This window comes from Castanea sativa, chromosome 4 (genome assembly GCF_040712315.1).
Source record: "Castanea sativa cultivar Marrone di Chiusa Pesio chromosome 4, ASM4071231v1".
Taxonomy (NCBI): domain Eukaryota; kingdom Viridiplantae; phylum Streptophyta; class Magnoliopsida; order Fagales; family Fagaceae; genus Castanea; species Castanea sativa.
Genome location: NC_134016.1, coordinates 36408297 through 36419576, shown reverse-complemented (window position 1 = coordinate 36419576; position 11280 = coordinate 36408297). Strand labels below are relative to the sequence as shown.

Genomic DNA, 11280 nt, shown 5'->3' with positions numbered 1-11280 from the left:
TTGGGATGGATGAGTAGTTTCTTGGCCTCAAAAGCTTTCCTTGGTTATTTACTTATTATTAGAATTATGGTTAAGTGATTAAAATGTTAAATTACCGGTCTGATTGTTCAAAAAGCTTAAGCTATTAGAATATGGTAAATTTAATTATTTAACCACATACATACGCATGCAAATATTTATTAATGCTAATGTGTGTTTAGTTATAATTTAGCCTCTTCACTCTACCAAGATCTCGGTAGTGTCAGTTGATGGATGTCATGAGAATCAACTTTGTGCTCTTGAGAATTCGATTCTAGGATATTGACCCAAATCAAACCACACGGGAATAAGCTTTTGTCACTGACCACTCACCATTGATGGTAGAAAGGCAAGTTTATGGGCATAGAAAGACGGTGTGAATGGATGTGTATGCGGATCAATGATTCTTGCGTGGCAACTTGGTGATTGCCAACGATAAATGTAAAATTTATTTTCTATACATGCATGTATAAAAGGGAGGAGGATTCTCCTTTTTCTTTCTTGAAATTTTTACCTATTTTGTATTTTGATGTTGGCAATGTGAAAATGGTGTAGTTTACAAAGTTTTCTCTTAGCCTTTTTTTTTCCTATACATGTGGGGGATTGGGATTTAAACCCTAGACAATTCTATTGGAAATACCAAGAAATGCAAATATATCTATATAATATCTGACCCTAAAAAAATCTATGTAGTATCTAAAAGCTAAAACATAATATTTATTGTACATCAGCGTAATATTTTAGTCTATTTTGGTCCAGTCGGTTTATTTCTGTCCACTTTGGTCTATTTCGGTCCATTTGGTTTATTCTGGGTACAGTTTGGTCTTTTCGGTCAATTTGGTTTATTTTGGTTCGGTTCAGTCCAATTCAATTCATTTCGGTCCAGTTTAGTCTATTTCGATTCATTATGTTTTTTGAACTAGTTCGGTCTATTTCATTCCACTTTAGTCCATTCGGTCTATTTTGGTTCATTTCGGTCCATTCGATTTATTTCGGTCCATTTTGGTCTATTTCGATTCATCAGGTTTTTTTGAACTAGCTCGGTCTATTTCAGTCCACTTTGGTCTATTCGGTCTATTTTGGTTCATTTCGGTCCATTTTGGTTATTTCAGTCCATTTCTATCTAGTTCAGCCAATTCAGCCCATTTTGGTCCATTAATAATAAATTATACATTCTAGTATTACTATTATATCACATCTTAAAATAATTATATATTCTCACATACAGTGTGCCAAGCATTTGAATTTGAAAAAAAAAATGACGTTAGGTCAATTTGACAACAATTAGGATGATTTTTTCAGTAGGTTTCAGTTAACTCAACTGGTTAAATCTCTGATAGTTCAATAAGAGATCTGAGATTCAATCTTTACCTACACCAAAAACTAATTGTTGTCTTGGTCTAATGACAAAGAGCGCTTATCAGGAGTAGACGTTATAGGTTGAAACTCTCTAAAAAAAAAGGATGATTTTCCACTATTGAAATTGTCCAACAATCCTTGTTGATCTAGTTTCAAAGCCCGTACAAGTATTTAAGCGAGAGTAATTACATTTAACCTAACAAAAATTACTTTATTATACCTTCAACTTAGATTTCTACCTAATTATCTCTCTTTTTTTTTCTTTTTTTTTTTTAAAAAAATCCTAATTATCTCTTGATTGCAGCATAAAGTTGAAAATTTCACGCTACCAAATTATAGCTGCAAATTGAGCATATGCTGCGTTGCTTATGATTCTTGTTTATTCCTCACTCTTTCTGACGATAATATGAAGGCACAAAGAAAGTGGACAAAAAGTGTCTTATTTGCAATACTAGTCTCCTTAACGTTGATCATGCAATGAGTTGGTAAATCAAAGAAAAACAATTAAACTCACTTCAAACGTGAAGAGGGAAACAACTTAGATCATCAATTAAGGCTCCTAAATAATTGCTTAATAATAAAGGAGGTAGGAATATAGATATAGTCAAGAGCCTAGTAGTTCAATTAGCACTTTTAGAGATTTATAGTGGAGACGTTTAGGGTATGTTTAGTAACTATGTTTTTCCCTTTATTTTCTGTTTTAAAAAATAATTTACTATTTTTGAAACTAAAAAATTTGTTTGGCAACCCAAAATGAGGAAAAAACGAAAATTGTTCTCAAAACTTAATTTGTGAAAAAAACTGAAAACATGCAAAAGGCTGTTTTCAGTTTCTAATTTTTAAAAGTCAATGAAAATACTTATTTAATTTAATGAATTTTTCTCATTTAATGAGTTAATATAAAGTTCAAATCCTAGTAACAATATATTTTAGTATTTTCTATTTTTTCTTCTATAAAGTTTTTTTTTTTTTAATTTCAACTAACCAGGCATGTTTTTTATTTCAAAAATACAAGAAAATTGCTTTTTCTTTATATTCCTAAAAGCAAGTTTTTGAAAATAGAAAAAAAAAATGTTACCAAACTTAACCTTAGGTTTCAATTTTCAAGTCTCCCCTCTCCTATTATAATTATCAAATTAAAAAAAAAAGAAAAAAAAAAAAGAGAGATTTGTTGCATGAGTAGAATAATAGTAGAAGACCCAATGGGAAATACCAAAAAAAAAGGCCCAATAGTAAAAGGTTCCAGCCCGTATAGTTTCAAGGCCCAATAGTTCTCCAATGAAAAAAAAAAAAAAGAAAAAAAAAAAAAGTAATTGAAGTTAAAAAGGGACCTCAACAACACTCAAAACCCGAGAGAGTTTTTGATTCCTTTGGCTTTGCTAAATTCTCAAACGTAAATCTTTGGTCGCAGCTTTTGATCCAATCTTAAGGTAATCAATCTTAGATCGGTCTGTTCTTCTATTCCTTTTCATAGTAAGCTAGAAAACTCCCTCTTCATATTTATTTATTCAATTAATTTTACCATCTACTCAGTGCACTTCTAATTTTCTGCTTGTGGGTATTGTTTGTACAAAGTTTATTTCTGCTAAAAAATTTGTATGCTTTATATAATTCTGTATATTTAGCCAACATGGGTTCTGTCTATGTGTTGTTTTTGCATCTGGGTATGTTGTCTTTTTTATCTTCCATTTCAGTTTTGCTCTGAATATGATGTCTTCTTTTTTTTTTTTTTTTCCTTTTGATTTTTTTTTTTTGGGGTGTGGTTTAAGTGGAAATAATTAAGTATAGAGAAGGGCAAAGCATGCTTAGAAAAAAGAAAAAGAAAAGAAAAGAAGTTTGATGTTATTATTTTGGCATGTGTAGATTAATTAGGGATTGATTTCTTATCATGGGGAAAATCATATGTTATTGGGGTTATTGAATTGTGTAATTGAAAGTTTGGATGTTTTTGGGAGTAGTTGAGAGCTTATCATTAGTTTCTCATGGGTTATTTGTCATGGGAAAATTGCATTGATTGGAAATTGCAAACAGGCTTTTATTAGTCTAAGAAGCATGGACATGGACATTGGCATGGGGCATGGAAACTTTACGACATGGTGGAGATACGACAATTAATATGTGTGTGTGTGTGTGTGTGTGTACATATATATAATTTGCTTATAGGCTTATCTTTATTTTAAGTTTTCAAAATAAATAACAACTAACATATCTGAATTCAAAGGAATTATTTAAATGAAAAATATTTGTTTTCCTCTACTAACAGGCTAACACACTAACTCACTAAGGACACACGTGCAGGGAACGTCGTGTCTAGCATGGTCATATCAGGGATTTTGGAGTGTCCATGCTTCTTAGCTTTTAGTAGATACTTTATTTATCTAGAAACTCATAAGTTGAACCTTGTTAGCTTATAATATAAAAGGGGTGGACCCTTGTGCCTGCATCTTCTAGGATAACTTTTTGGTGGTAATATCATATTATAAAGTGATACAACTGTTATGATTACAGAGAATATTTCATACTGAAATGTAGTAACCGGCTCTTTCAATTTCGTTTTGAACCTTTGTTCTTCAAATTATGATTGTTTTTCAGTTGCTTCTGTCATGATTCTGATTGTGGCTTTAAGCTGCTTTCCATTTGGAATTGATGTTCATTGGTGTCTGGCTTGAGCTCTGAATTTTTGTTATTCCTAACACTTTAATAGGCCCTGCATTTGGCTAAAATAAATATTTTGGGTATGCCAGGCAATGGGAAAGGACTCAAAGGCCAAGGACTCCAAGGCCAAGGACTCGGGCGCAAAGGGTAAGGGTAAACAGGCAGCAAGTGGGAGTGACGAGAATGCATCAAAGGGTAAAGGTAAAGGTGGGAAGGCAGCAGATGGGCTTGGCACCTGTACATATGTGAAAGGTTTATTTATTAACTTTTAACCCATTGCCCTAGCTTTCATAGTTTTGACTTCATTTTGTTGTTTGTCTTTTGTTTTGTTTTGTTTTTTTTTTTGGTTCTAGTTGTCATGCTATTTATTGTGGCCATTTATTTGTACAGCAAGGCATATCTTATGTGAGAAGCAAGGGAAAATTAATGAAGCATACAAGAAACTTCAGGATGGCTGGCTTAGCAATGGAGATAAGGTTCCGCCAGCTGAGTTTGCTAAGGTGAATCATCAAGGATATTATTATTTCTTGAAGCTTTCTTTGTAATACTTTTTTGCCCTCTTCTCTTTGCTGTCTGCCTTTATCCTGAGCTTTTACTACTATCTTATGGAGATGCTGTACATATGAAGCTGCAACTGTTTTTTAAACTCTTTTTCTTTTTCTTTTTTCCTTTGAGCATAATTTTAGATTCCAACATTGATTCTTCTGTCATGTAATTGAAGCAAAGTTGGGTGGTTATCTCTGGGGACCTCATCGTGAAAACCCTCTTCATTTGTTCTCCTTGTCGTGAGTTGATTTTGATATGAACTCCCATTATTTTGAAACCATGAGTTCATTGGGACTTATTAAAAAGAGAAGCCTTTGCAGACATGTTGAATTATTGATACCACACAGGCTAGGACAAGGTGATTGCTAAAAGGTACAAAACTGGGTAAACTAAAAGATAACAAAAAGAATCGACTTTTTTCTTCTTAGAGATGTTCTTTGTAGCAGGATGAAGCTGAGGGGTCACAAACTCACAATGTTAATAATTGTTCTGGTTGATGTCATGGTGTGCTTCAGTTTTGTTGGACAAAACATCAGAAGCTTTTTGTCTTTTATGTATGGTGTGATTTTAAATGATTGTAAACATTACCAGCTTTGACTTGTGATTTTGTTTTTAATTCAGAATTCTATTTCTAATAATAGAAGCAAATCCCCCCACACCCCCCCCCCCCCCCCAAAAAAAACAAAAAGAAGAAGAAAAAACACAAGGGGAAATAGAATTCTTAAGGGTGGTCATTAATTCATCATGCTTTCTTGATGCAGGTAGCTCAAGAATATTCTGAATGTCCATCAGGGAAGAAGGGTGGAGATCTTGGATGGTTTCCACGAGGTAAGATGGCTGGGCCATTTCAGGAGGTTGCCTTCAATACACCTGTTGGGGTTACAAGTGCACCATTCAAATCAACGTATGGTTTTTATATCCTTAATTTCCATTATTTACATCAGAGTTCACGTATGCAGACTAGCTAAGGATAATTTTTATTGTTATTTTTTGTTGTTGCAGACATGGATACCACATAATCTTATCTGAAGGGAGAAAGAACTGATTCAATGCAGTAGAATTAAGCTGAGTGTGAGATGAACTTAGTGTGGAAAATAACATATGGGATTCACTTGGCTTGATGCCTGGATGTTGCTTTCCTTTAAAGTAAAATGTTGTAGTCTGTATTTTGGAGTGGTAAGGATTTTCTGGGTGTATATTGATCAGTAATCCTATTGGATGAGCATCCTCTTGTTATCATGGAGTTTTTAAAATCCTGTTTGTACATTTTGAAGATTGGTATCCTATTGGATTAAGATCCTAGTTCTTAAGGTAATTCTATCATGGAGTTTATAAAATCCTGATGATCCATTTTTAAATTAGGAGATTGGATTTTGGTACGTCATCAATGGTTTAAATAAATAGAAAAATAGTGATAGTCAAAGTTGGTATTAATGTTGATGATGTGACAAAATTCAATTCATTCCTTTCAAAATGGATGTATGGAATTTTATGAACTCGCTCACGATTGAGTTACTCTTAAGATTTTTAGAGAATTCTAATACGATCATACTTATTGGAGGTGTGGTTTAATGATCAAGGGTGTGGATGTAGCATTGATGGAAAGCAATTCATAAATAAGAAAATTAATGAAGAATTATTACTAATAATAGTAAAAAAAAAAAACCAATAATTTCTAGTTTAAATGCCTTTTTTTCCTATTTTGGTCCTCTCTTATAAAATAATATTGAGATAAAAGGTAAGATTGTACATTCATGATCTTGGTGTATGTGTGGGTTTCAGTTAGCTCAACTGATAAAGTCTCTGATGGTTGTATAAGAGATCTAGGGTTCAATCTTCGCCTATACCAAAAATTGATTGGTGTCTTGGTCTGATGATAAAGAGCGATCATTAGGAGCGGACGCTATAAGTTGAAACTCTTTCTAAAAAAAAAAAAATATTGGTGTATGTAGCTTACCAATAACAGTGAGAGAGAAAATTAGGGTTTGGACAAATTTGAGCTTTCTGTATAGGTATATACATATAGAGCTAAACCAAATAAGAGTTACAACACTGTTCGTTAATGAATAAATACTCCCATCTTATTATTAGTCTTAGACAGATGGTTTAATGACCCCTTTCCAATTCAATTTAATCTTTTTTAATGGAATAATTTCGTTCAGTATCAAGTTAAATTATTTTATCTCTATTGATGACCTAATCTGGAAGGCAATTATGAATTAGGATTTGGTTTCAGTTAGGATTAGAATATAAACCAAATGTATAGACATAAAATCAAAGTTTCTTAATATATTAATTCATTTGGAAAACTGTCTATAAACTAACCTAATTACTTCACTCACAAGAGTGTAGCCAATCCACCAACCTACCAAAACCGAATGATTTTTTTTCCCACTTCTAGTGGGGTTAGATTTTGGTTAATTGATTCACGAATCCATCTAACTCAATCCAACCTACCTATATTTGAATATATATTATATATTGTAATTACTTTTTTGACCCTCCTTGATAAGTATAAAACAAAGACTCTATCCTATTAAATTATTTTCTCATTTCAAAAGATGGCTAGGGGCAGCAAATAGTTCATAGTTATAATATTGCTGCTATTTTATTTTTGTTTCTTAATTAAGTTGGAATAAAATCATTTGGTATCTTACTATTTATATGCCATTTGGTTTGATAATTTTTGTGTTGGTTTGATAAATTGAGTGTAGTGGTGTACCTAGAATTTTTAGAAGATGACAGGTGCAGCAAAAACTAGAAGATGACAGGAATTGGTTTTTTTTTTTCAATCCGATCATAGTTGGAAAAACCCCTCATCCCGACACATGCACACCCAACACAGCTACAAAATATCAATCCGTCGGATCTGACACCATTACATAAACAATTGTTTGTTTTGGGTTAGTAACAAGTAATAACCAAAACTTTTTTTGAAAGAAGGTATATTAAAAAATAGTTACTATTGCACACCGGAAAAAAGTGCAAATTCATTATCAAAGTTATAACTTATACAACAGACGCAACTACAATTTATCGTAATGCTCAACAATCTCTAAGGCGAACAGGTTCAACCGTGTCCAATCCCAATCTTTGAAGACATACTTGAATGATTACAATTCATCATAATGATCAACAAGCTTAAGGCCCCAGCTCATGTCCTCACAATGCCTCACATGGGGTACAATTTTACCTGTGTCGACCCCAACCTTTGCCTTGCAGTCATAGAAGGGAGGTGCATGGAAGCAAGGTTCCATTGACATGGCTCGACGACAAGGTGGGTCAGGGGCAGTCCCATTCTCAGGCTTGTATAGTATCCATGGCTTTAACCCTCCAAGACCTTGAGCCACATACCCAAAAGTCGACCATGAGCTTGTGACCAACATATCAGTCAGGCTCAGTAAGTACATCTCCGCCCATGCCTTCCGGTTGTGCACTAGCTTCTCTGTTTGTTGATACTCTTCATGGCTCGGCTGGAAAATACCAACCACCTCGCCGGTTACAGTTGGATGTTCCCAATAAATATCTCTAACCTTTTCAGAGTACCCGGAGCTTAAAGATGTCATCAGAACAGCTTTAGACTTCTGAGTTCCTCTGGATGGACTGATAATGTATTGCTCTCTGTCGATTTCTGGCAACAGATTCTCCTTTATGGTACAAGCTAGGATTTGGTCGAGTACATGCTGAAATGGACCAGTCCCAACATCAAAGACCCTGATCTGAATGCCTAATCTTTCATCTGCTCTGGCCAAATAAGCTTCATAGTATCTGGTAATAAGTCCCCAAACTTGATTTGTGGGGTGGAATAGATATCGGCCTAAGAAGTGGAAAACTGTATCCCTATTTGGGAAGAGATTACTCAATTCTTGCTCAAAAGAAGGGATTAAGAAAATAGATGGGATGAGGTAGTTATCTGTTTTCACAATCAACCAAGGTACTTTCTGCAGAAAAGCTTGATCCTCATCACAGAAGAAAAGCTTATCATGATCACCATAATCATGGGCTAGATGGAGGTAGACAGAAGATGGTATCAACCCATTCAAATTTGCAATTGTATTATTCTTCACCATTTTCCCGTAACATTGAGGGGATTCCTGATTGAAGCTGTTGAAATGATTTTTAAGGGGAAAATCTGGGGGGAGAAACCAGGAAACCCCTGGAAACGGTTCACAGAAGAGATCGGCCACATCAACTCCAGGGTCAACAAGTAGGACACGGTTTGTGAGGAGAGCATATAGAAATGATGAAGCTAGGGTAAGTATCCTATTCCCTAATCCACTAAAGGAAATCCATACTACATAATTACATTCTGAGGACCCAGTGGAATGACCAGACTTCAGTTGCTCCAAGGTTTTGTTATACAATTCAGTATAGGGTCCGCATTTTTTATGTAGAGCTTCATATCTTCGTAACCTGGAAGTGAGGTAAGAGGAAGGTTTGTGTGATAGCTCCTTGTGATATTCAGCTGACTGATACCTGCTGATACAAGATCCTTCATCAAATCCAGCAGAAAGTAACCCCCTAAGCAGTTTATCCTTTGGCACCCCAGTGGACTGAACAGCATCATCTTCTGAACCTATGAATTAGAAGAGTACATCATCATGAACAAATCATGCCTCCCAGAGATACAAGTAAAATACAAACAACCATGATGAATGTGGATACAACACCAATTATTGCGCAGCGAGATATTATTTGACAGATCAATTTGCAGTGGAGGGGGAAAAAGTAGGATAAAATACTATTAGTATTTACACCTCTAAGTTTGAGGTTGCTTCTAAATCAGCCCATTGACCATGAAAACTTGCAGTTTACTCCTTCAAGTATTACAACATTGTCAAAATCAACTAATAAAAGGACAAAATTTTCACCAATTACATAATCTCTCAGGTTTGGGAAATAGCAATGAAAAATAAGAACCATGACAAGCTAAAACAAGAAAGAAGTGATCTTTATTAGTATGTACCAACAATAGAAAGTTGGGGCTTCTAGCCCAAAGCAGAAAAAAAGTAGGGGCATATATATTAAACAAAGGTAACTTCACGCGCATTTAATTATCATAGATCTGAATATCACTTTTTGGCATCTTAAAAGAAAGGCACAAGTAAAATCCTAGATATTTTAAACTGAATTGAATTTAACAAGTCCATTCCCCCCCCCCCCCCCCCCCCCCCAAAAGATTTCTTCAAAAAATGTCTTTTCCAAATGTTTGCTAGGTAGCAATTGCTTAAAATTCTTTCAACATTGTCAATCTTTAGAGTGTGGATTTTTTCCTCCTTTGATCTAATCTCTGAGACAAGTAGACAGATTAAGAAAGGTGGAAACTTTAAAACTAAGAGCACATAAAAAAATGATACCAAAAGAAAAACAAGTTTCATAAATGAAGCAAATTCAGTAAATGTAAATAGCCTCAAACTACTTTATCTGAGGGATTAGGAAAACTTTATAATGGTATGAGATTTAGGTAAAAGTCATGGCTCTTGATTGATTAAACATGAAATTACTAATATAGCCAGCCCCAAGTAGCTATTAAGACATACAAAACTTCTTTGATCTGATGCAGATTAAGTTAATGTTGAACTTGTTCTCAATACCAAGAATGTAAATCAAAGTCAAATCTTTCAGCACTTTCACCTAAAAAAGACATTCTCAATCTTTATTTTTACTATTTATTTTGATAATTCAATAATTGGGATGAAAGATTTGATCTCTAGACGTCTCCCTTAGAAACATCTGAAGCTCAAATGGCTTTTAATCATAGTGAATAAAAAAACTGAGCAGCATTTTCACATGTAAGCATCAATAACAAAAACTCAACACCAAAAGCAACCAAAAAAAAAAAAAATCTAAAAGTACACAAACTCAAACTTGAGTCCAACACTTGAAACCTTAAAACCCCAGAAAGCAAAAGTACCTTTTTTGGGACCCGCATCAACAAACCTTGCCTCTGCAGCAGCTATCCAAACTTTATCTGAAGGTGGGTCTTTGAGAACTACAGAAACTGAAAACAGAACCGAAATAATCATCAGACAAACCACAACGATCCCCATCAGCCTCATCGGGTTGGACCCGGATTTCCTATCTGGATCTCTCACAACAATGTGGGAATCCGAATTCGTAGGCCTGGCTCCACCATTACCATTCTCATCATCTGGGTTTTTCTTGAACCTCTTCATATCATATCATATTGGTGGTGGAATTGGGACTCTCATCTGGATCTGGGTCAGGTCCAGTTTTGGGAGAAATGGGTATTCGGATCTGGGTCCAGTTGGATTCAATGTGTGTGTGAGCGTGTGTTTGTGTTGCAGAAGAGTGGTTTGGTTTTTTGTTATGACTTGTGACTATGAAATTGTGTTCTGTCTCAAATGGGGTTCAAAGCTTTGAACGAGGGACAGTGACGGTGACTAGGCGAGGATTCTGTGCGGTCGGTAGGAACTGGAGATTTTACAACCGGACACGTCTTCACAGTTATGAGGCACGTCGCATAGTCGGCAATTAAAAAATAAAGAAAAGAAAAATACTAGTTATAAATCATGGTTTTCAGAACCGAAGCAGTAAAAAAAAAAAAAAAAAAAATCTAAAATGGATTTGGTTCTCGATTTTTACCGGTTAAATTAGAGGGCTTTACGAATCAAGTGTCATTTTTCTCGATTTTCTAAGACCGATTTTATGTCTAATTTTTTGTTGAACCCGTTAGTTTGG

General features: G+C 34.6%; 2 protein-coding genes across 2 annotated transcripts; one reads left to right on the top strand and one right to left on the bottom strand.

The window, feature by feature from the left end:
* The first annotated feature begins 2679 nt into the window (after positions 1-2679).
* Positions 2680-5831, top strand: LOC142631206 (uncharacterized). The gene is made up of 5 exons (XM_075805315.1): positions 2680-2807; positions 4122-4284; positions 4423-4532; positions 5340-5482; positions 5581-5831. Exons 2-5 carry the CDS (start codon positions 4125-4127, stop codon positions 5621-5623), a joined length of 456 nt encoding a protein of 151 aa, XP_075661430.1. The 5' UTR covers positions 2680-2807; positions 4122-4124; the 3' UTR covers positions 5624-5831.
* Positions 5832-7506: 1675 nt separating this feature from the next.
* On the bottom strand, positions 7507-10941 carry LOC142631880 (galactoside 2-alpha-L-fucosyltransferase-like). The gene is made up of 2 exons (XM_075806218.1): positions 10493-10941; positions 7507-9154 (listed from the first exon to the last, which is right to left on the bottom strand). The coding sequence occupies exons 1-2, from the start codon at positions 10752-10754 to the stop codon at positions 7692-7694; spliced, it is 1725 nt and encodes a 574-aa protein (XP_075662333.1). The 5' UTR covers positions 10755-10941; the 3' UTR covers positions 7507-7691.
* Positions 10942-11280: the final 339 nt, after the last annotated feature.

What these genes read in the sequence shown, in the direction of transcription:
- LOC142631206 (XM_075805315.1), top strand. Translation starts at nt 4,125, where the DNA reads ATGGGAAAGGACTCAAAGGCCAAGGACTCCAAGGCCAAGGACTCGGGC. An exon ending in CACCTGTACATATGTGAAAG is followed by an intron (nt 4,285 to 4,422) that starts GTTTATTTATTA and finishes TTATTTGTACAG; the next exon opens with CAAGGCATATCTTATGTGAG. An exon ending in CGCCAGCTGAGTTTGCTAAG is followed by an intron (nt 4,533 to 5,339) that starts GTGAATCATCAA and finishes TTCTTGATGCAG; the next exon opens with GTAGCTCAAGAATATTCTGA.
- LOC142631880 (XM_075806218.1), bottom strand. Translation starts at nt 10,754, where the DNA reads ATGAAGAGGTTCAAGAAAAACCCAGATGATGAGAATGGTAATGGTGGA. An exon ending in TGATGCGGGTCCCAAAAAAG is followed by an intron (nt 9,155 to 10,492) that starts GTACTTTTGCTT and finishes TCTAATTCATAG; the next exon opens with GTTCAGAAGATGATGCTGTT.